The 25,713-nt window shown below is 43.3% G+C and overlaps 1 protein-coding gene across 1 annotated transcript; it reads left to right on the top strand.

The window, feature by feature from the left end:
* Positions 1-8: 8 nt before the first annotated feature.
* Positions 9-25,666, top strand: OSTF1 (osteoclast stimulating factor 1). The gene is made up of 10 exons (XM_053407808.1): positions 9-74; positions 8,609-8,655; positions 12,009-12,059; positions 12,170-12,233; positions 13,670-13,723; positions 20,433-20,540; positions 21,758-21,807; positions 21,939-22,017; positions 24,511-24,609; positions 25,395-25,666. The coding sequence occupies exons 1-10, from the start codon at positions 41-43 to the stop codon at positions 25,451-25,453; spliced, it is 645 nt and encodes a 214-aa protein (XP_053263783.1). The 5' UTR covers positions 9-40; the 3' UTR covers positions 25,454-25,666.
* The last annotated feature ends 47 nt before the right edge of the window (positions 25,667-25,713 follow it).

Below are 25,713 nucleotides of genomic sequence, written 5' to 3'. Positions count from 1 at the left end.
CTCTCGCCCGCCGCCTGGCTGCGCCTCCCCTCGCGCAGCGATGTCCAAGCCGCCCCCGAAGCCGGCCAAGCCAGGTAAGGGAGGCGCCCGGGAAGGGGCCAGAGGGGCGGCGGGGGCGGGGGCGGCACTACTCCCTCCCTGACACGTGGACCCCGCCCGCCGCCCCCGCCAAGCCATCCAGGCGGCATTTCCTTCCAGCCCCGGGCCGAAGGGCGCGCTCGGAGCCTCGCCTGCCGTGCCCTGGCGATGCGCGGGCGGAGGGTCGCTGTCCGTGGAGCGGTGGGCTGCCCCCTGCGAAGCTGTCACTGTCAAAAAGAAGAAGGGGCGAGAGCGGCCGCGTCGGGGCAGGAAGGGCGTCGAGGTTGCGGTGCTCCGCGAGCGGGGGCGGGGGGGGGCCTCGACCGTGTGGGATCCTCCTCCTCCTCTGCTGCCGCCGCTCAGCTTTGGTGCATTGATGCAGCTTGGCAAGCAGTTGGCAGCCAGTATGAGCCCAGGAGCCCCGCCCGCCCCGCCACTGGCCCAGCCAGGCAGGGCAGGAGCTTCGAAGCGGGAGGAGCTGCTGCCTGGCCTCCCTGAGCTTGCAGGCCAAGAGAAGAGCCGCAAAAATACACCTCTTGGGTAGGAGCGGAGGGAGATGCCTTGTACCAAGCCAGGCCCAGTGTCAGCCATGGACTGGCAGGGGCTGGCCAGGGTTTCAGGCAGAGGCCTCTCCAGGCCCCTGGAGGGACCAAGACTGAACCCTGGGCTTTCTGCTCCACCACAGTATCCAAATGGTAGAGTTGGACGGAACCGTGCGGGTCATCTAGTCCAACCCCCTGAAATGCAGGAATCTCTTGCCCAATGTGGGGCTCAAACCCACAACCCTGAGATCAAGAGTCTCGTGCTCCACCAGCCCAGCCCACTATCTGGCATCGGGGGAAGAGCGAAGGAAGAGGAAGGGCCTGTTTCACAGAATTTGTCTTCACTACTTGCAAAATAAAATTCATCTATCAGAAGTAGAAATAAATCTGAAAAGTTCTAAGGTGTGCCTTTATGCTTTGCAAATATGTTGATTCTTCTTACACTCTCTTTTGAACAGACAAGGACCTGCTTTCTCTATTTCAAATACGGTATAGCTTTCCCCATTTATCAGGAGTTGTTCCAATGGCCTCAACGGAATCATGCTGGAGAGTGAATTGGTTTTGAATGGTTCCTCGCTATAGGACAGGCTGGTAGATGAAACATTTGCCCCATGGGCTGAGATCCTGATAAAGGATGCTCAGCAGTCAGCTGCTAGGCTCTCTGCCACATGCCTTTGGCCTTCCAGAGATTGTTGGGACTCCTATCAGCCCAAGCCAACATGGCCAGGGGTGATGGGAATTGTAGTCTAACAGGCCTGCCTTAGTTACTCATCAGGTGCCTTATCCACCAAGAGTTGTATGCATGTTGTAGTTGCCCAGGAACTGCAGGGTTTATTTATTTTAAAACAGCAGCAGCAGCAACAATATTTACATGCTGCTTAGAAGAACAAAAATTATCTTAAGTGGTTTACAAGTCCATCTAAAATATTCATTTAAAATATCCCTTAAAAATAAAATAAAAACAAGGTACTTAAAATTGGTAATTGTAAAACATATAAACTAACTAAAACAACAGACCTGATTAGGCTGGCTGGAAACAAAACTTTTGCTGATATCAGTCAGGCACCAGAGACAATAGAGTGAAGGTGCGTGCTTAATAATTTTAGTGTTGCTACACTAAAATAACAGTTTCTTGGAAGTACAGAAATAATATTTTGTGGCTCTTGTTAAAGTTCCAGTGCCACAGTTCACAGCATTCAAGTGAGCACATATGGGGTGAGGCGATCCTTCAAGGAAACTAGGTGTGTTCAAAGATATTGGGGAAACCTCTTGGATTAAATTGATGTTTTTTAAATATGGATTTTCTCTGCAAGCTGTATTTTTTTTTATTCACCACTGAGATTAAACTGAGTGCCAAGGAGGCAAATGATACTGACTCCCTGATTCTTTAATCTCAGTTTAATCTCATATAAGATTAAATATATTAATATAAGATATTAGCGTTCGTGAAGATATTCCATTGGGTGGGCATTGAGGGCTTTGGTGGTAGAGGGGCAAATGGCACACATTCAAGAGCATTCAGCACCCCGTTTCTGTAGTTGTGTGTGAGAAGACTACAAAACCTAAAAACTTTAGTTCCAATGCAATGAATTAGATTAAAGTGACTTAAGTGCAAGAGGGATAGTGCATTGACTTGAGTAGTTTATGGCTCATTCTGTCTATTACCTGATTGAAGCTCGTATTACAGTTTATTGGACATGTTTCAGGGATTACATACCTTCTTGGAGGATGTATAATAACTCGATAAGGTTTACCAAAGGCCCTTAGCAAAGCCTTTGAACGTGGTAACTGCGGCAAATCTGTTGCAACCAGCTATTGTTTCAGTTTCCTAGTGGAAAAGATACAAAATCAGGAAGAGATGTAGTTTCTAACCTGCTGTCAATAAAAAGCTTTTAACCTCCCCTCAAGTCCAGAGCCATTATTTGAGGGACAATAATGTGTCCTGGGAAGCTTTTTTTTTTGCGACAGGCACATTTGTCCTATTTACAGCTATTACTGGTAATTTCCATTTTGGCAAGGTTTGAAATTAGCCAGGGGCCAGGTGCGTTTTGCACTGGACTCTGTCACTTGCGGCCAAGTGAAAATACCTAGTTGCCAGGATGGTGCCTGACAGTTCCACCATCACCAGTAGGAAAAAGAGGTATGAATAGGCCCATCTATATGTGGACTCTCCCTGGATAAATGACTTTTCTTTTTAAGTTCTCAAAGTTCTTAACCTAGCTCAAAGTTGTCATCTGAACTAGCCAGCTGTTTAACTGGTAATCACAGTCAGTCCATCATCTGATAAGATTTTAGAGCTGTCTTGCCCCAAAATGGCAACTAGACATTCTGTTTTGGCAACTGTAACCTTGGTTTAAGGAGCCATTTGGCGCCTAGCTTATATGTATATCTGAGTTTCTAACGCTGCATTTTGGTCTTTCAAGAGAAGCATAAAATAAGTTTAATTTTCTAGGGCTGCAATCACAGGCAAGCTTATCTGGGAGAAAACACTGTTGGACATAGTGGGAGATTTCTGAGAAAGCTCTCACAGGACTACACTGTACAGGACAAAGACGTTGGAAAATTGATAGGTGGATCCTGTGCAAGCTTACTCATAAGTAAACCCTGCTGTGTTCAGTGGAGCTCACACCATAGTAAGTGTGTTCATTTTTGCAGCTTTAGTTTGAATTCTAGAGGAAATTGCAGAACTCCATGAAATATCTATGCTTTCCATTCCCAATCTCAATAAAAGCCTGCAGTTACTCATTTTAATTTGAAGTACAAAACTGTATAGCTGAGAAATGAAAGCATTTCTTTCTTTGTGCAGTGGGTATATTTCTTGCCTTCTTATCTCAGGGCATGTACAACCTCCAGGTTTCACTCTTTGAGAGCTCATTGAATGGCAACGTTATTTGAGCTGCTGACTACTGAATAAATATCGTGAGGAAACACAAACATTAAAAGCCTTGTTAAAGAGCTGATCCTGCCACACAAACTTATGTTTTGAAGGATTGTAGCAAAAAGACATCTTTTTATAAAAGTTAATGCCAGGTCGCAGCCAGTCACTGCTTTTCCCATCCCCCGACAGCAATAAAGCTGGATTGAAGAGAAAGGGATTTGGAACGCTTAAAGTTGTAACACTCTGGCCACCAAAAGAATAGAACAATTTGCAGAAATTTGTTATTATTCAGGAAGCACGTATGAGGGGAGAAGAAAATTTAATTTGGTAACACTGTGTGTGAAATAACTGAAATTGCACCCTGAAATTGTCTGAAGAGATACAGCCCTTAATCCAGATCTTAAGCCATTGACTCATAGTTGGACAGTTCTGGAATGTAAGGATTGTCTTTATAATTTGAACTCCATAATCTAAATTTTGAAAGCAACTGCTCAAAAATATTATATAACTCCAATACAAAACCTGAACAATTTACCTATCAAAGAAGACAGAGATGGGTTCAGCAGATAGTGAGCTGCAGCCATTTTATTACCTGTGCATTAAGAGTTCTCAAAATCGAGGAGGCCGTGGCTCTTTCACCTCTTATATTTTTTGCTCAACGAAGTATCTAATTGTTTTGCACCCAACAACATCCCTCTTTTCCACAGGCCACAGAGGAGCCCTTATGCTTGGCTAACTTATTTGTGTACTGCATTTTCCACAAATACATTGTGGTCAAAAGGGCCACAGGGTAGATAAATACAACAGCCATAATTGCATACATTGTGATATAAGATGAAGAGTGCCTCTGCCTGGACAAGTAGCCTCATTAAAGGATATTATGCTAAAAGCAGAAGAGAGAGAAAAGTGCCCTCCCACACCAAAAATAGTCCCAATGCTGATATTATTTGGCCCTTTGTGAGGGCACGCATGCCTGTATGAGTGTGCTCAGGAAGGACAGATCTTGCTTGCTGGGGATTAGAAAAGGCATATGAAAGTGAACACGTCTTGATGGTGAACATGTCTCCCTCTCTCCTTAGATGTGTGTAAAGCTGCAGTTACCTGGGAGTAAGTCCCACTGAACTCAGGAGGACTTACCTCTGGGGCTGTGCACACACTTATATAAGCACATTAAAAATAAAATTCTTTCCCTCAAAGACCCCCTCACACAGATACAATTCTCAGCAACCCTTAATAAGCTAAGTGGTTCAAGCATGTCATATTCTTCATTTCAGTCATTCTCACAGTCTCTATTTGGTAGGCCATTATTATTTTCCCACATTTTAACTGAAGGACTGAAGCTAAGAGGTTTCCGTAAGGGGCCAGGGAAGCTTCCTGTACCCAGGCCTGGGTAGCGTGACTACCTATTCCAGACCTATTCCACTTGCATATCCTATTGGGCTCAAATGATGTATGATGTTAATTAAATACATGTCATTTCCCAGTCTTTTAACTCGGGATGGGGAAGAAATTTGGTTCTGTTCACATTTAAATATGAAACTACCTTATTTCCACTTTTCAAAACAATATGAGAGCTGAAATGCAGTGTTTCTGTGAAATTTGCATTTCTCCAAATTTTGCTCTGTAGTTCTCCAAGTAACAAAAGTGTGTATAAGGTGAAGGTGAGCATTAAAATGTTCATATTAGTGGAAGTAGCATACAAAATGTGTTAGGAAAAATGGCTTGTGAAAATGTGTGCATTAGTCAAAATGACAGGTAGGCATGTATATATTTGGGGAAATGCATGTTGAAATGCTGACACATTTTTGTGATGATTTTTTTTAAAAAAAATATATCATAAACTGAGGAGGAAATGTAATGAGCTGAATTTAAGATTGGAAAAATGAGAAACCGAAAAGGACAGATAACGCCCATTCCTCTCTGCTAGTTTTCCCCTACATGCCCCCTTCATTCTGCTTTTAGCCCTGGGAGGATAAATATGTGGTTGTCCACAGAGAGATGGTGGGGAAAATGGAAAGCTGGCCAAGAGGAAATGCCAATGAATTTCCAAACCTGGAGGTAAATGCAGAGGGGGTAAATACAGGAGACTAACTACAGGTGACTATTGAGTTTATAATCAGACGTCCCCACCCCCTGTGACCCGTGTTTCCCAACTCCCCCTCCCCTGCCAAATATGTCAAATTAGGACCAGAGTGAGGGCTTTTTCAGTGAAGGCTCTTGAACTCGCTCCTTTTGTATCACCACCCCAACATAGTCTGTAGGATGGCCAAAACCTTTTTTGAAATTGTTTTAGTTGCTGTGGTTAAATTACCGTATTTTTCGCTCCATAAGACGCACCTAGTTTTTGGAGGAGGAAAACAAGAAAAAAAATATTCTGAATCTCAGAAGCCAGAACAGCAAGAGGAATCGCTGCACAGTGAAAGCAGCAATCCCTCTTGCTGTTCTGGCTTCTGGGATAGCTGCGCAGCCTGCATTCACTCCATAAGACGCACACACATTTCCCCTTACTTTTTAGGAGGGAAAAAGTGAGTCTTATAGAGCAAAAAATACGGCATTTATGAGGGCATGTGTTTTTTAAAAATCATTTTTTCTCTGCTATTCTGTTCCTTGTGACTGCTGTGCTGCATGTATTGTTGCTGTCAAGCATTTTTTTTAAAAAAAGTTTTTTTATTTAACTTACGTTGCCTATGGCTCATTGTGGAGAGGCAGGGCTTGAATGCTTTAAAAGAAGAAATGTCTTGTGTGGTATGGCCAGGGCCTGCCCAAGACATGTTGATGCCTGAGGCAAACTACAAAACAACACCCCCCTCCACACCAGAACAGAAGGGGTGGGTGAAGACTTACACAGGAGCAAGGGGGGGTAGAATAAGATCTGCATCAGGATCTAGAATCATAGAGTTGGAAGAGACCACAAGGGCCATCGAGTCCAACCCCCTGCCCCTATGAATGCTGCCGCCTGAAGCAGTTGCCTCACCTTGCCTCATGGGTGGGCCGGCCTGGGCTTGACCCTTAGAAATTCATTGGCATTCTCTTGTCTGCATGTGAGCAGAACTGAACATTACTATATTAGTCCGTGCCAGTACCCAAGTCCCTGTAAGGCAGCTAATGTAATGCAACATTGCATTAGCTCAACGTCATTTCCTCAGTGGACACGAGGACTCCACCACAGAGCCATTTCCTTGCAGTATAGGGGCAATTTCAGTTCCCTCATCCAATGTCGAAAGCTTTTCCTCCTGAGAAGTTGGGCTCAAACAAAATTTTGCAATAAAAGCAGCTACATATGTTAAAAAATGTACTCTTTTGTTATGCGCGGGGTAGGAGGGGTGGAGTACAGAAGCAAATGAGGAGGAAAATAACACTTTAATATAGAAAACATTGACAGAGGGACATAGTTTTCCATGATTATCTGCAAGGCCGTACAAAGAAGTTAAAGGGAAATGCAGGATAGAAAAGCCCTTGGGTTCAAAAACAATAGTCTGTTTGTTTGAGTTGACTGCAGCCCTCTCAAACAGCTGCTGCAATTAAAATAATCTCAGACCATTTAAAGAGCACCTTTTCCATTAAAAAACAGCATTATGGCAAAAATATTCTTAAATGAATACTGGAAGTTACTTCTCTCTTTTTTTGCAATTGCTCTGATCCCATCACCCCTGCTAGTTTCTAACAGCCCTTGGTTTTTATAAACTTTGCATATGAGCAATAATTCCCAAGCAAACTATCTTCTGAGTTGGAAAAATGTGGTTTGTTTTTGTCTGCTGCTTGTTCTTGCCTGCTGCATGGCCCTTTAAGGGAGCCATAAAACATAAAAGTCTAAAGGAAAACAGTCTTGAGTCTGTTGTGGTTGCTGTTGACATAAGCATAAGAGAACACGGAAATAATTAGAGCTTAATTTCATAGGTTTGGTATGTGCATGAAAGAGGTGAAAATTGCAACATACTTTGCAGATTAGCACTTGATCCTAAACCAATTTATCAGTATTTCAGCAAAGTTTATAGCCAAGTAATGTTTTAGTGTTATGTGAAAACTAGGCCACTCTCAGTTTACCCTTCTCCAATATGGTGATAACAGTACTGATCTGCTTTACAGGATTGTGGTAAGAATTGCTGTGAACACTTTAAAAAGTAAATATACATGCACAGACCATTTGATTGTTAAAAATCCCTTGAAGCAGTTTACAAAAAACTGCAATTATATAAACTGCAATTAATAATTACAGTGGTACCTCGGGTTACATAAGCTTCAGGTTACAGACTCCGCTAACCCAGAAATAGTGCTTCAGGTTAAGAACTTTGCTTCAGGATGAGAACAGAAATCATGCTCTGGCGGCAGCGGGAGGCCCCATTAGCTAAAGTGGTGCTTCAGGTTAAGAACAGTTTCAGGTTAAGAACAGACCTCCGGAACGAATTAAGTACTTAACCTGAGGTACCACTGTAAATTATTTTGTCCTGTGCTGTGTGATACCTTGTCCTATTTTCTGTAAAAAAGGGTGTATATTTGATTACCATATGGACAGTGCAACCCCATGATGCGGTTAAGTGGATAAGAACGAGTTACTTTATGAGTTACTTAAAAACATGGTTATCTTTATTTTTATATTATTAAGCAGTGGTTTTTGTTTCCAATTAATGATGTATGCATATATAAAGATAAAAAACCCCCACACCCTTGTATTCATCTGAAAATGAACTTTATTTAAAGGAACAAAATGAATGAAAATGCAAAGATGTTTATAAAATAATAATATTCTTTGTCATTTGCACAAGATTATCAATTAGCTTGTCATAGTGTACATTTTGCAGTCCAGAACTGAATCTATGCTGTCTTCTGTTTTGGTTGGAGTACATTTTTCTTCAGACTTAGATGTATTTTCCACACCTTCTTTGCCTTCAAAATGGACTGAATAAGCCAGAGGTTGAGGGTCCAGGGTTTCACTTGTTTTTATACCTTCCCTCCTTGATGTGTCATGAACCTGACGAACAGGCTTTAGACTGTCGTTAGAGCTCTTGCAATTAAAATGTTAGTTGAGTTTGGGACATGAATGTTTGATTCATTCAACCTTAGGGAAAGGAAAAAATATTCTGTTAATGTTTATTTCTTTCTGTATATTTAGGACAAGTCAAAGTTTTTAGAGCCTTGTATACATTTGAACCCAGAACTGTAAGTATTTAAGTTTATTTTCCCCCTCCCCTCTAAAATAAGGAAATGTTATTTTTTAATATGGCTTAGCAGCTAAACCCAACCTCGCCCTTGTGATAATAAAACATAGGAATTGATATTTACATTGTACCCACAGTTTCATCTTCCTCATATTTCCTCAAGAACAAGGTCTCATGCTCAGCTGGTAGTTTTGGCCTCTAAATAAGTGGACAGGCCATGTGCACCTTAACCAAGGATTTGGCCTTAATTGTTCATGCGCTGGTGTCTGTCAACACAACAGTGTTTCTTCTGAGTGCACAATATGACCAACTCGCTATTGGTTAAAAACCCAATTGCCTGTGCATCTTAGTCACACAATGAATGAGGGAAGGAGTTATAAATCCAACTGACTTCAGCAAAAGTATTTTAGTTTCTGAACAAACTGCTTGAAAAGTGAGAAGTAGGGTGGAAAGTTGGAGGGGGCGAAGCCTGTATTTTGTTCTGCTTTTGCCCCCCTGGAGAGATGTGGATTGGCAGTGTCATTACATCCAAGATTTTGAGCATCCTCTTCAAGTTTGTCTGAATCCATTAAGAGAAAGTGTTAACCAAGCTGCACAACACCCTTTTAAGATACTGGAGTCTCTTTTCTCTTGCTGATTCAGCATCCCTTCTGAGCAGTCACATCTTGCCAAAGGCTTACAAAGTAATCTTCTCTTACAAATCCTTTCAGTAAGGAACAGCAGAAAAAGCAAACTCAGATGTCTTCTGCTATAATGCTGGATGGGTGAGGCATATTCCTTTTTCTAGGGCCTGCCGTTTGGCTAATAATTAACTTTGCCCTAAGGTAGGTCCAACAGATAAGCCTCCAGCAAAAATGGAACCACCACAACTCTTAGTCCAGGCATAGGCAAATTCTGGCCTTCCAGATGTTTGGGACTACAATTCCCATCATCCCTAGCTAACAGGACCAGGAGTCGGGGATGATGGGAATTGTAGTCCCAAACATCTGGAGGGTCGGAGTTTGCCTATGCCTGCCTTAGTCCAACTTTTCCACTTTAAAGCTACTCTGTAAATTAACTATATTGGGGTGATCTTGCAACTCTGCTCTTGGAAGCCTCCCATGTCTAATGTTCTGCTGTCTTATGTTCTCGCCCCGCTCTCTTTCCTTCTGCTCCTCCAAACCCATGTTATGAGAAGCTGAGGGCAAGAAGGGAAAGCCAAGTGCAGCCTCCACAGCAGCACTTCAGAAAACCAGAGTATACATGTTAAGTTGTGGGCGAACATAGCAGACGACGCAGCGATTTCTCCAAAGCAGCTCTTTATTTTGTAAGCTGGCAGAACTGAACAGCAAACAGCTCAGCCAGCCTGCTTTTATAGGCAGCCGGCTGTCAACATTGTAGCAACAACAACCCAGGGTTTCCCGCCTAAAATAACTGACGTGGACCTGAGTGAAAACTATCTACAGTATCCCCCTGCTGGCCCAGGGTGAGAACTTCAGCACATAACAATACATCCCTCACCCTCTCAAATGGACATGTTTGAGGAGTGGGAGAGAACAACCAGCACGCTTCCTTGTGTGTCTTTGATTGAGAGAACACAGTGTAAACTCTCACTCTCTTTCTAAGGCATCCTTGACCCCAGGGGGGTGCAGTAGTACACATACCCCTAAACATTTTGTGAATCTAAGTTTGGCCTCACTGAGGGGCATTATTTCAATATGAGTAGGAAAATGAGAGTATCCCCTAAACATTTTTTTAGAAAAAAGCTCTGGGTAGACCGGGGTGGACTTTAGTCTCATATTTCAGAGGCGCCCTATGGGAGGCTTAGATGAGAAGCAGGGTGCTATTTATATTGTTAGCCTCTCCGATGCAGGAAATGATGGTTGCTAAGGAGCCTGCATGCCATGCTGCATTTCTGAAAGTCTTGAGCTTGCCAGTGCCTATGCCAAGGATGGAGGTGGAGGGGCCAAAGCACACATGACACAGAAGACCTGTGACTCTGGATTGCCTGATTTGAGCCCCCCCCCCCATTTATTTGGAGCAAAAGTTTTAATCCTTGCCTTCCTCCCCCAGTTGCTATTAACTCTGCAGCACAAAGCAAATAACAGAATCACAGAATTGTAGAGATGGAAGGGACCTCAAGGGTCATCCAGTCTGGCCCCCTGCAGTGCAGGAATACTGCCCACAGCTATCCCTGGGTGTGCTTGAACCACCAACCTTCTGGTTAGCAGCCAGATGTGCTGACCCCTTGCTCCAAATAATGCAGGCTCAATACACAAACTCACATGCTTCCCACTGCAGTGCAGACAGGAGCTTTGGGGCACCCACTTCTCAGCCCCACAACTCCAGTAAAAATGGGTGAAATCTCAGGTACAGTAAAGTGAACCAATCCCAGATCTCCTGTATCATGTGTAGTTTGGCCTCTTCAGTAGCTGTTATCTGGTTTATTATTCCCTGGCAAGCCAGCAGGTGGCAACAGGGGGCAGCAAAAGCCCCATTCCCTTTCCTTTCCCTGTGGTTGCCTTTCCACTTGGGGCAGAGACGCCACAGCCTTTTTTCGAGGCAGAAGCAACCTTCCTGCTCCTCTCCCTTTCTTCCCTTCCCGTTTTCCAGCTTGCCAGGGCTCTCAGCTTCCACTTCCTCAGTACAAGATATGCTCTTCACTGCCTCAGTGCATGTCTTATGGGGCCAAGGCTGTGGTGGCCTTGTTTTTGCTCACAGGCTGCATAGGAGATTTCAGCGAAGGCTGCCTAGTGCCGGGTAGAAAGCATGGAAAGGTTCAAAAGTAAAAGAAGTTGCTAAGAATGCAGTTCATTGAATTCAGAATTCCTTCCTTTTTGATCCTCTATTCAGCCCCCCCCAGGAGTACTGGTCCCCCCTTTAAACTGGGACTGCCTGCCCTCCCTGGCTCCCTTTTCACCTGGCTGCAAGCTGCCTGCTATTTAAGATTTCCCATAATGCTCAGGAGCAACACTGTTGAGGCATTGGGGGAGAATTTAAATGGCAGACCCTGTTGGTTGGGGCTCAGAAGATGGCTGATTTGGTGTCAGCCTTGCCTCTGTTTCCCTTCCTGTGAGCAAGGAACTGTGGAAGGGAAAGATGCTCTTAGCAAGAAAAGCAGAAATGTCTCTTACAGACCTCAGCCTTTTAAATATAAGCTCCACCAAAGACACAAGCAGACCTTCTGTGGAGTTTTGAGTTGGTGTATACTCTCATGGCCCTGTTTCCATTTGATTGATGGTTTGTACCTCTTCCTCAAACTGAATGAAGAAGATAAATCCTAAAATGTTGTTAGGCAAGGCTGCAACAATGATATTCTTCTAAAATGTGCTTTAAATTGGTCTGCAAACTCAAACACCCTCTTTATTGTTTCAGCCAGATGAACTGTATTTTGAAGAAGGAGATATTATCTACATTTCGGATATGGTGAGTTCATCAAACACAAATGTTAACAACTGGACCGTGCTAAATAAACAGCGTACATCTCAAGTGGAGCCATTGTTCCCTTTTTCAGCATTGCTTTCTTTTCCCTCCAGAGTGACACAAATTGGTGGAAGGGAACCTGTAAAGGAAGAACTGGACTAATCCCCAGCAACTATGGTATATTCCAGATTTGCTTTACCTTTCAAGATATATCTCTCCACCACAAATGTGGACTATAAGGATGTATGTGGCTTGTAATTTTTGAAGGGTTGTCTCTGATCCAGATACAAAGGAATATAGTATCTTACTTCTAATGTGATGCCAGAACCGGGCATTAAAAATGGTTTCATGGCAGAGAGCTGCTTTGAAAGCACATCTTTTAACTGGAAGAACGCATCCGTGTCCTCTTGTGTGCCATCTGCTGGACTGACAGAAGCAAAAAAACCCACAAGTGGATGCCTTTTAATGTATTTATATTTTATTAAAATGTATGTCGCAACCTTCAATCTTATTAGGGGGGAGCGTTCAATAAAACTTTAGGACCACATGTATGATGATGATGATGATGATGATGGTGATAATGCTGAAAAGGATAAGTCTCTAAAAATAGCATAAAGATTATATGAGACAGAATAAAACAGATCAGCATAAATGTTGGGAAAATAGAAAGACTTCTGCACAGTGCTGGAGAGACATCAGATATATTTTAAAAAGATTAAAAAGCTAAATATGTTTCTTGTCGTGCTGAAGCATAGAAGAATATTCACAACTAAGTAGGATTTATAAGCTGGATGTGTCATTTACAACTCCCTGGGAATTGTAGATTTGCATAAGTCCTGAGAAATCTTCAAGACCCCAAGAATAGTCACAGCTCGCTCAGTATTTTTGGCCCAGATCCAAGGCCTTCTTTGTTGAGCTCTGCACGCACAGCAGACTTTTAGCATCCTTCCGCTCAGGAAGGGCTCACCCTGTTGGGCGGCGCTGCAGTGCTAGCCTTCCAACAGCCCATGTTGGGGGAGGGGAGAATGATGGGGGAGGGTGGGGCTGCCTGGATGCAACAGTGGGAGTGCTTTCCTTTTAGGAGGCAGCCTGCTTCTCCATCAGACAGAATATCCTCCGAACCCGGAAGAGCTTTGGAAAGAGGCTCAGACATGGTATGTCTTGCTGCCGGAAGGGTTAGGGTTAGTGCCAGTTCTGAGCCGCCGTGTTGTCTCGATCAAAACAATTTCAGCATGTATAACTTGCATGACAAGCTATGCCTACAGAGATCACCTCTTCCGCATGCCCTTTCTTCTGTCATGTTGGCCACCTTGGGCGCTGTAGACACAGAGCTTCCCCAACATTAAATTGAAGGAAGCTTCGCAAGGAGCTCTGTTTGGCACAGGCAAGTTTTCCGCGTTTTGAAACTTGGGGATCAAAACTTACAGTGCATACAATAAGGAGTTTAATATATATATTTTACATCCATGGCATTTGATAAATATTAAACATATTAGTGCATAGAAGGAGGAAGGAAATTAACGGCTCTTGGTTACCTCGGGCCCATTCAGCAAGGTGCAGGAGTCAAAGGAGTCACCTGCTTCAGATGATGCGTGTTTTTCCTTTTGTTTTAGTGGCTGAACAAGCAGAATCCATTGACAACCCACTACATGAAGCTGCCAAGAGAGGTGGGTACAGATGAAGTTTGCAGTATATCAGATCCCACCCCCACCCCCGGGCTTGTGTATTCAGTCACAAGCTCATGGCTGCACTAAAGAGAGCTGGGTTGCCACAGAAGCAGTTCATCGGTTCTCTTCCCATTGGGTTGGGGGATGAAATAGATTGGGTTGTTGGGGTTTCTTTAAAATATGAAAGCTGTGAGAGTGGGATGTCTGTGTGGGACAGGAAAGGCATTTTATTTCTAAGAGAGAGGGTTTAATTGTTTGTTGCATGACTTGAGTATTTTGGACAAATAGTCTTGATTTGAAGGATAAATATATTTATTTGCAGAAAGAAATAGGCACACTACATTAATTCTTTTATTACTGGGAAAGGAATAATGGTTTCAGATTAAATAACTGGATAGAAAAAAATTGTATTTTTACTGTTACTATGATAATTGCTTTTATTTCTAATGTTTTTGATCTGTTTTATATTTGCTTTATGGTTCTCTTTTGTAAGCTCTCTTGAAAATCTAGATTTAAACACACATTTTCAAATAAATAAATAAATAAATATTAAATAATTGGTTTGATAATGATGGTATACTAATGTGGGTATATGGTGATGAAAAGTTTAATAGCTTTAACAAATCAATGTGATGTAATAACATTAGTCCAGGTTATAATCACACAGTATACACAGAATACAATAACACTTTAATAATATAGCAGCCCCTGTGGTTTTTTGTTTTGTTTTTACACTTCATAAATATAATTTTAAAAATGGTAATCTCCCTAATGCAATGCTTTATTCATTTATTTATTTCATTTATCTCCCACCCTTCCTCTCAAAGGAAGGTGGCAAACAAGTGATAAAAACACTAAAAATATCCTAAAAAGCAATTCTAATACAGATGCAAACCAGGAAAGATTTCAGCTTTCAATGCATTTTTATTTAGAAGTAACTGCCACTTAGTTCAATGAGGATTCCTTCTAACCCTGGGTATGTGTACTCAGAAGTAAGGGCCATTGCGTTCAGTGAAACTTACCGTATATACTCGAGTATAAGCCGACCCAAATATAAGCCAAGGCACCTAATTTTAGCACAAAGAACTGGGAAAACTTATTGACTCGAGTATAAGCCTAGGGTGGGAAATGCAGCAGTTATTGGTAAATTTCAAAAATAAAAATAGATACCAATAAAATTACATAAATTGAGGCATCAGTAGGCTAAATGGTTTTGAATATTTACTTCAAAGAAAAACAGTAAATTAGCTCTGTAAGTGGAAAAGAGGGTCAACAGAAACAATATGGTATCAACAATAACTTTAAAAGTACAAAAGCCTTAGCTCAATCAGCAACCAAGCTAAAACACAAGAGTTAAAATCCTTCAAAACTGGATTCCTCCTCATCGTCTGTATGCCCAAACAGAGCTTCAGCTGTAGCTGGTGTGAGGTTATCAGCATAGACAGTGTCATCATCACTGAGTTCGCAATCATCACCATCACTGCTGTTCTCATACAAAGCGCTGTCTTCACTGCCATCCATAGCATTACTAATGCCACATTTCTTGAAGGTGCATTGCACCATGTCCTCCGGGATCTCTTCCATGCATCACGAACCCACTTTGCTATCAATTCTATGTCGGGCTTCATCAGATTTCCAACTTTTGTCAGTCAAGCTTGATCAGATGACATCCATTCATGCCACATCTTTCACACACGGTCTTTGAAAGGTTTCTGTAAACACACATCTAGGGGCTGCAATACAGATGTAAGCCCACCTGGAATAATGGCCAAAGTAACTTTGCCAATTTTTTTATGTCATCAGATGTGTGGGATCTGAACATATCCCAAACTAGCAATGATAGTTTTTTTCTTTAAGGCTGCTCCTGGTTGTCCGTTGCAAATTTCTTCCAGCGATTTTTTTGTTCCGTCTTCATCCATCCAGCCTTTAACATGTGTGTGCACTGTAATTCATGGTGGGAATTTGACCTTTATAGGCAAGATCTTTCTTTTAAAAATAATGACAGGCTGCAGCTTAGTTCCATTAGCCAAACATGACAGAACGACTGTGCATTATTATTATTTTCCATTTCCTGTGGTTCTGAGTAAAATAGTTTTGTCTCCCAAACTTGCCACAGTTCTGTTAATTGGAAGATCAAAGGTCATAGGTGTTTCATCCATATTCCCAATATCTCCCAGGTCATAGTTATGGATCCTTCTTTGTTTTATGATGAATGAATGGAATGACATCACTTTTTCATCAAGGTCTTTTGGCAACTTCTGTGAAATCTTTGTTCTTTGCCGCAAACATAGGGCAAACCTATTCATGAAGTGGGTACACCATCCTGCTGAGGCAACAAAATTTTCAATGCCTGGTGCTTTTAATTTGTCATCTTTAGCCATTTGAAGGACACGTAAGCGAATTCCCATGCGTGTTACGCAGTAACCATTTTGACGACACTCCATAACCCATTGATGCAATTCAGTCTCTAGAGCCCCATAGGAAGTTGTTAAACCACGTCAAGCTTTTTTTGCCTTTGGAATCTTTTCCAAGTCAGCTTTCATTTTCCGCCACTCCCTCACATGTTTTTCGTCAACACAAAATTCCCTACTTGCAATAGTGTTATTGCTTTCTTCTGCTCTTGACACAACCTTCTGGTCCAGGATTAGAAGTACAGCGGTACCTCGGGTTAAGTACTTAATTCGATCCGGAGGTCCGTTCTTAACCTGAAACTGTACTTAACCTGAAGTACCATTTTAGCTAATGGGGCCTCCCGCTGCCACCGTGCCGCCGGAGCACGATTTCTGTTCTCATCCTGAAGCAAAGTTCTTAACCTGAAGCACTATTTCTGGGTTAGCGGAGTCTGTAACCTGAAGCGTATGTAACCTGAAGCGTATGTAACCTGAGGTACCGCTGTATTGGGATGCATTTCTAACAGGATTAAAAAAAAGACAGCGCAGCGTCTCTCGCAACCGCAGCTCCTGTGTCTGCCTTTGTGAGAGGCGGGCGGCGCCAGCGGGACCAGCGGCAAGAAAGGGCTGTTTTCGGGCCGCTCATCCCTCCCCTGCCGCCGCCCGCCTCTGCTGTTCTGCCGCGGTTGGCAGAGCGGAGGGCAGCGCTTCTCCGAAGCCAGCCAGCCCTTTCCCACCACTGGTCCCGCTGCCAGCGCCTCTGCCACTCGCACCATAGGTAGGCTGGGGGGAGGGGGGAGAGAGAAGCCCCCTCCAGTGCGTGCGCACACACACACACACATGGTCCGGCCTGCCATGCGGTCTGGGGGACAGTCAACCGGCCCCCTCCCAAAAAAGTTTGCTGACCCCTGGGTAAGTGGGACCCTCACTCAAGTACAAGCCGGGGGGGGGGCTTTTTCAGCATAAAAAATGTGCTGAAAAAGTCAGCTTATACACGAGTATATGCAAGGTAAATGTTTATAGCTTTGGGATGCCTGCAGAGCCTTATCAGCAGCCAGCAAGACAAGTATCCTGAAGCTGTGCACATCATTGCGGGAGACTTCAACCATGTAGAACTTAAAACAGTGCTCCCAACGCTCTATCAGCATGTGAAATGTCCCACAAGAGGGGACAAGACACTAGATAAAGTTTATTCGAATGTAAATCACGGCTATAGGGCTTTACAGCTGCCACACTTGGGCCAGTCCGACCATATGTCTTTGTTCCTGGTACCAGCATATATCCCACTCAGGAAACGGGCTCCCACAATATTAAAATCTGTTAAAATCTGGCCTGAAGGTGCTATTCACCAGCTGCAGGACTGTTTTGAGAGAACTAATTGGGATATTTTCGATCGTTCAGACCTGGAGGAGCACACGGCGGCAGTTCTGTGCTATATCAATCACTGCACAGACACTGTCACAGTAAACAAATCCATCCGGTTTTATCCCAATCAGAAACCCTGGATGAATAGAGAGGTCCAGGGCCTGTTGCGGGAAAGGAACAGGGCTTTCAGGTCAGGCGAGGTGCAGCTTTACAGTGTGGCAAGAGCAAACTTGAAGAGGGGTATTCGACAGGCAAAACGGGATTATAGGCTGAGGATTGAGGACAATTTAAGGAGCAACAACACAAGACAGATGTGGCAGGGGATTCAGCACATTACCAACTACAAACCTAACCTTGGTGCTGTCGACGGTGACCCTTTGCTGGCGGAGGAGCTTAACCTCTTCTTTGCTCGCTTCGAGAAGGAGCCACCTGAGACGCCGGTATTACAGCCACCAGCCCATAGGGGCCCCTCATTCACGGTAGAGGAGCATGAGGTGAGAAAGGTATTGAGGATGGTGAATCCGAGGAAGGCGGCTGGACCTGATGGCATCACTGGAAAGGTGTTGAAGGGCTGTGCGGATCAGCTGGCGAGGGTCTTTACTAAGATCTTCAACAAGTCCTTACACCAGTCTATTGTCCCACCCTGCCTGAAGTCGTCAACTATTGTCCCTCTGCCTAAAAAATCCACAATCAGTAGTTTGAACGACTACAGACCAGTTGCACTGACTCCAATCATCATGAAGTGTTTTGAGAAACTGATGCGCCGTCATATTATTTCCTGTCTTCCATCAACTTTTGACAACTACCAGTTTGCATACAGGGCAAATAGATCCACAGAGGACGCTATCACCACCACTCTCCATGCTGCTCTGTCCCATCTGGAGCAGCTGGGGAGTTATGTGAGGCTGCTGTTTGTGGACTTTAGCTCAGCTTTTAACACTATCCTCCCCCATAGACTGGTGTCCAAGCTAGAGGCGATTGGACTCTCCAACTCCACCTGTCTCTGGGTTTTGGATTTTTTGTCAGAACGTTCTCAGAGGGTTAGAGTAGGGTCACATATGTCCACAGCCCTTAGCCTTAACACCGGCTCACCACAGGGTTGTGTGTTGAGTCCCCTGCTCTATGCTCTCTATACGTATGACTGTACAGCCACCTATTCCAGCAACAAAATCATCAAGTTTGCTGATGACACTACGGTGGTAGGGCTCATTTCAGGAGGGGATGAGTCCGCCTATCGGGACGAGGTGGAGCGGCTCTGTGTCTGGTGTGGAGAGAACAATCTGGCTCTTAATACGGCTAAGACCAAGGAATTAGTGGTGGATTACAGGAAAAAAAAGGCGGACATTCAGCCCTTGCATATCAATGGGGAACGGGTGGAGAGGGTGGCGGAATTCAGGTTTTTGGGAGTAACTATCGATCAGGGCATGACTTGGAGCGCAAATACCACTGCTCTGGTGAAGAAGGCCCAGCAGAGAATTTATTTCCTCAGACTTTTAAAGAAGAACAATCTGAGTGAGAGACTGCTGGTGTCCTTCTACCGAGGCTCCATAGAGAGCATTCTTACATACTGTATTTGTGCTTGGTTCTCCAGTTGTACAGCTAGGGAGAGGAAGGTGCTCCAGAAGGTCATAACCACAGCACAAAGGATTATTGGTCAACCTCTCCCATCTTTGGAAGAATTGTACGGTTCCCGTTGTCTTAGGAAAGCAAACAACATCCTGCAGGATTCATCTCACCCGGGATACAGTCTGTTTGCACTACTGCCTTCTGGCAGGAGATATAGAAACATCAAGTCAAGGACAAATAGACTGAAAAACAGTTTTTACCCGAGAGCTGTGGCCCTTTTGAATGCTGTAACTCGATAGTGTGACCTGGGAGATTGATGGGTGTGGGTGGGGCTGGAATGTGGTTTGTTGGTTGTTGTTGTTGTTTTGCTTTTGTTGTTTTTAAGGGATGGCATCCAATTTCGTTGCACTTGTGCAATGTTGCACGTGTGTAATGACAATAAAGAATCTATCTATCTATCTATCTATCTATCTATCTATCTATAGCATTTCAGTCTTAGTAGTAGTTAAGCCCCCTACTGGTTTAAATTGATGTATTCGGAACCTAGCTGTAGGCGCCACTGCAGGCTTATCCCTCCTCCATGGCCAGCTTCACACGTCATACTAAGCCAAGGCCCAGGCTCCCCAAGGAAGATGGCAGCCACTTCCGTCCTCCCTGGCTGTCTCACTGTTGCTTTGCACTGAGCTAAGCCATGGCTTGACTTAGCATGCTATCCAACGCCAGACGAATGAGCAGGAAACCAAGAACGAATCTTTGTTACAGCTCATGGTTAGTCTAGAGAAAGCTACTGGATTGGTAAACTGGCTAAACAAGCAATGTGCATACTTAGATTTCGAATCCTTACAGTTCAAATCTCTGCATGCCTATTCAGAAGTAAGTCCAGTGGAACTGACTTTCAGGTGAGCTGGTTAGCAAGCAATACACTTTTACAAAATTTGGAAGAACTCAAACTGTAATCAAAATAGATTCAGGTAGAACTGTCATTCTTGGTTATAATTTTGACTTGCATCATACAAGTTTTTCTTTACTGGACAGGTGACATTTGATAATGTGAGCAATGCATAATGCATAGGTTCAACTGTATAGGCTGTTAAAAGCTAAGCAGCTTGCTTGTTAAAAAGACTGTTATCTCCCGATCAGAATATTGAATGGAAGTAGAATTTGCATAACATTTTCATTCATGCAACAATAATGTGATTTGGTAGCATCTGGGGCTGTTGTTGTTGTTGATGATGATGATGATGAGCTGAAATGCATTGCATACCAGGGAGACTCATCGTTCTTGGTATGATTTAGCTTAATAATTTATTTCCTCCCTCTACCCACCTCCGCCAAGAAAAACAAATCCGTTATGTTCTATGAAAAATATATTTCTTTTTCTGTTTCAGGAAACCTGAGCTGGCTGAGGGAGTGTTTGGATAACAGAGTTGGTGTCAATGGCTTAGACAAAGCTGGGAGCACAGCCTTGTACTGGGCATGCCATGGTGGACACAAAGGTACATGAGAAGTGAATGAAGAGGAACACCTTTCTTCTTGGAGCTTTCATTACTGGGTTGATGGGACCAGCTAGTATTTCCTCTTCTTCTGCAATCAGCAATGGTCTGAATTCTTGTATGATACAATTTAACTTAGGAAGAGGGAGGGAAATAAAGAAATAAGATTGGATTGGCCTCAGCTAGAGCCAGACATGAAGCGTTGTGGGTTCCGTGTGGGCCCCATCTCTTACTGCAGAGGCCATCTCACTTCTCACTTTCAAGCCTTACTCTTGAGGTCCTTTTTATGCTGTCAGGCATTTGTAAACTGTTCTATTCTGTATTTTAAAAATTTATTTAGCCAGTCACTTTAATGATTATATGTATTTTTTTTAATGGTGTTTCATGTCTTAATCGTTGCACACTGCCCTGATATTTTATGGTGTGACAGTACAGAAGTAGTAAAAAAACAGGGGGGGGGGAGTAAGCTGCCTTACTGTAAGTCAGACAGCTTGTCCATCAATACAGCCCAGTAGGGTCTGCTCTTATTGGCAGCCAATCTCAAGGAATTCCTGCAGAGTGATGCAGCAAGAAAACTGCCTGCACATTTGCAAAGCTAGGCAGTGTCCAGTATGGTTTAAATTGGATGGGGAACCACTTGTTGAGATTCCTGCATTGCAGGGGTTTGAATGAGATGAATCTTGGGGTCTCTTCCAACTCTATAATTCTATGATATCACTCTCTGTACTTCTTCATTTCCTCCTGACCTTACTGATTACATCCTGCCTCTCCACCCACTCCCACACTTTGCCAACCATGTGTGTGTGTGTTTATAGTTATAGATATACCCGCAACTCACCTGATAAGTGGACCACAAAATCTGGTGCCATAATAAATTTAATAGCCTTTGAGGTGCCACAGAGTTTTATTGTTTTGGCTGGAAGAGACTCAACACGGCAATCCCTCTGGAAATAAATATGGATTTAAAATCATGTGCTCTTAATAATGGCGAAGCAGAAAACAAAAGAAATGAAAGGTGATCCTGAATTAAGAATGTGGGTTTTAAAAAGAGATTTTATCAGCTTTCATAGATTAGTTCTCTTAAGTTAATTCAACTTTCACAGCTCACTTTTTGAGCTGATTGAGTCTAGATCCTGACTTTCCTGCTACATTTTGAATATAACAAAGCAACTTCCAGTTTCTCACGATATCCCCACTCCCAATTTTTTCACTTTATGCAGATATAGTGGAAGTATTATTGACGCAGCCAAATGTAGAACTAAACCAACAGGTAAGTAATCACACATTGAATGGCTTTCCAGAATGGGTTTGTGATAGTGGTGATTGATTACCATTGACATGATCTAAACTTCTGTTGCCACATTTTAACCTTGATGGGTTTCCACACTTCTGCATCCACAGAATAAACTGGGGGACACAGCTTTGCATGCTGCTGCATGGAAGGGTTATGCAGATATCGTAGAAACACTGCTGGCAAAAGGTAATTGTATTTACCCACACATTCCTGTAACGTCATAAGCACAAGCCCTGGCGAGATGTGTATATCTGAGAAATGCAGGAGTTTTATGCCTGCTTGTGGTGTCCCCATATCTTCCCTTTCATTCCACTTTCTTGCCACACAATGATTCAACACTTCTTGTGGTCATGAACCATTAATGTTACATCTGAACTGGGAAACTTATGGTTGGCAGCATTGAGCTAGGATCTTGAATCACAGTTGCTTTTAAAGTTGTTGTTATCCTCGTAACCATAATTTCCTGGTACTGACAAAATACACAGCTATGGTTAACTGAAGTCTTGCAGGATTAATAGTAGCACCCTGAGAAAGTAGAATTGGTGATAGGATGAAACATGTTGAGCACAAGGCTCATACATTCCTCAGTTTATTAAGCCAAGATATGCACATCTGAACTGAGCCATAGGTAGACATTTGCATACCCAGTTCGCAATGTATACTGTGAACGAGCTGTTTTTGTGGCCTCATTTTACCTTCTATAATGCAGTTATTATTTTCTCACTTGGCATACTAGTTGAATTATGTATTCTATAGTATAATAATTATAATATATAATACTACAATATATTGTGAAAGAAAAATCCAGATTTTCCATGGATTGACAAGATCTTCAGAGTTCCCTTGGTTTGCAGTCGTATGGCCACTTATCTGAAAGCAAACCCCACTGAACTCACGAAGATAATTTTGTGTAGACATGTGCAATACTTCACTGTTTGCCCCTTATGTCAAAGAGATTTGGATCAAGCTCTCTGTGCTCATATTGTTCTGTCCTAGCTCCCTGCTTGCCCCATCGCTTCCACCACTTCCAGAATGCCTCCCTCTTGCTGAGTTTGGGCAAGCGGGGGGTGTTCTGGTGCATGTTGGACGTGGGGAGCATGGCAGCAGTGGGGCAGGAGCAGCACATTCCAATTCTGCCTCAGGTGGCAAAATGGAATGGGCTGCCCCTGACTTAGAACGCTGCACCCACAGAAGAAGAGTGCAGTAGCAAATCTGCAACTTTCCTTGCTGTGTTCATTAGCCATCTGAATGCGACCTTTGTTAGTGGAGTTTTGTGTCCCATGAAGCCCTACAATATGGTTCCTTCCATAGCCTGTTCTTCTTCCTTCTTAGAGTAGGACCAGCCGTGTTCTGAATTATGAAAGCCACCTTCTCAGTTATGTGAGGAATTATTCCACTGATATGGAGGTGTTTGCTGTGGTGATATTTTACACTGGGGCAGGATTCATCTGTGTTGTTGTGTGTGCGATTCTGGGCTGCATCAATAGGAGTATAGCATCTAGATTAAGGGAAGTAATAGTGCCACTGTACTCTGCTCTGGTCAGACCTCACCTGGAGTACTGTGTCCAGTTCTGGGCACCACAGTTCAAGAAGGACACTGACAAACTGGAACGTGTCCAGAGGAGGGCAACCAAAATGGTCAAAGGCCTGGAAACGATGCCTTATGAGGAACGGCTAAGGGAGCTGGGCATGTTTAGCCTGGAGAAGAGGAGGTTAAGGGGTGATATGATAGCCATGTTCAAATATATAAAAGGATGTCATATAGAGGAGGGAGAAAGGTTGTTTTCTGCTGCTCCAGAGAAGCGGACACGGAGCAATGGATCCAAACTACAAGAAAGAAGATTCCACCTAAGCATTAGGAAGAACTTCCTGACAGTAAGAGCTGTTTGACAGTGGAATTTGCTGCCAAGGAGTGTGGTGGAGTCTCCTTCTTTGGAGGTCTTTAAGCAGAGGCTTGACAACCATATGTCAGGAGTGCTCTGATGGTGTTTCCTGCTTGGCAGGGGGTTGGACTCGATGGCCCTTGTGGTCTCTTCCAACTCTATGATTCTATGTGTGCATAATGACATTCACTTGCACACGGGACTTTTTATCTCTTACCTTCTTCCATGCCCCCAACTCTGCTCTGGGGGGTTGGGGGGAAATGCAGAACAGGTTGAGGAGACGTACGAGGTGAGGAGAGGATGGAAAAATCTTGTTGCATGAGTGGACCTCCTCCCCTCCCCCCATTCCACTTTGAGTGCTGTGTTGAATTCTGCCCCTAGTGCACATTTTATACAAAAAGATACACTCATTCCCCACCAACAAACAATCTGAATTTCCGTTAAAAAATGCTATGATTCTTCGTAGATGGCAAAGTGGCGTCATTCTGTTCCTTAGAATCTCTATTAGCATAGAGATTTTGCATCAGAAGTTAGAATGGAAAACTAGTTTCATTTTAGAGGAAAGTTGCTAACAAGGATAGCAAAGATATGCAGCTAACACAGGGGCGACTAAGCTGTGGTCCTCCAGATGCTGCTGGACTACAACTCCCATCATCCCTGACCACTGGAAAATTGGCTGAAGCTGAAGGGAGCTGAGAGTACAGAAGCTCCATCGGAAGGAGCACAGGTGAGACACACTTGACCTGATAGTTTCACCTCTGAATTTCTAATTGTCCTCTATTTTGTTTTCACAAAGGTGCTAGAACAGATTTAAGAAATAATGAGAAGAAATTGGCTTTTGACATGGCAACTAATGCAGCATGTGCTTCCCTCCTTAAAAAGAAACAAGGACAAGGTGAGGGTTGTTGGTTTTTTACCTTTTTTGATGTATTTTCCAATATGCTGCATCAGTAAGCGACTTATGAATATCCCCGTAACTGTTGCTGAAAGTGGGATTATGTGAGGCAGTTAGAAAATGCATTTCTGCTTAAGGACAGTGACCTAGGAGAAGTTGTGATGAAACCCTACAGAAGGCACTCCTTTTCGCAGAGCTCCAAGAATAATAGGTTCTCAGGTACACAGAGGGCCACAGAGAGACGTGATTGTAGCTATGGAGGAATGCCAAGGTGTTGTGGGAGGAAGCCTTTTTAATTATTGCAATTATTTTAATAATATAGAGAGATACAAAACGTCCTGCAATTGTCTTGCTAGAAATTTGACACACAAGAGGTGACAGCTCTGGTAACAGATTTTGAAAACACAAAATGACCGGCCCTGCTCTTAACAGAGCAATGCTGTTGGGGTGATTGAATCCATGTCAGAGTTGCTACCACTTGCTATATGTCCTGTTCACTCACTCCAGTCCAAGGGGGAGGAGGAGTGGTGGTTTGTGTCACTCCTCTACCCAGCAACACTCCTGCCCTTTTCCATGTTGTAAATTGACCTTCCCATTCACATCACCGAGGAGGGGAAGTCAAGTCTTTTTGCTCTTGGCCACCCCAACATGCCCCTTTCCTCCACCACAGCCATTGGAACACCTTCTGCGTATTGGGACTGCGACTGCTTCTTATTCCTCTGGCTTAGCTGTTGGGTTGCACCCTAAATTTACATTTTTAAAATGTTTGTTGCTCTTTCTTCTAGACATAATGCGAACCTTAAGCAATGCAGATGAATACCTTGATGATGAAGACTCCGACTGAACTGCCTTAATACTGTCTAAAGATGTTCAGCTTTTTGTGCCTCCACCTTTCTCAAATTCTTCCTCTGACTACCAAAAGTGTACTTTTCTCATATACATAGCAATGTAACATCATAGCTATTCCCTCCACAGGGTCAAAATATGCCCCTTCCCAGTACTTAAGGTCCAAAAATTCTCTAGTTGCTTTTAAATAAATTGGCTAGGTGAGAGCATGTTTTTCCCATTATGCACTGGAAATAGACTTTGCCCTTTAAGAAGAAG

Source organism: Podarcis raffonei, chromosome 11 (assembly GCF_027172205.1).
Source record: "Podarcis raffonei isolate rPodRaf1 chromosome 11, rPodRaf1.pri, whole genome shotgun sequence".
NCBI lineage: Eukaryota > Metazoa > Chordata > Lepidosauria > Squamata > Lacertidae > Podarcis > Podarcis raffonei.
Note: the sequence above shows the minus strand (reverse complement) of the source record. Positions and strands in the feature narration are given on the sequence as shown.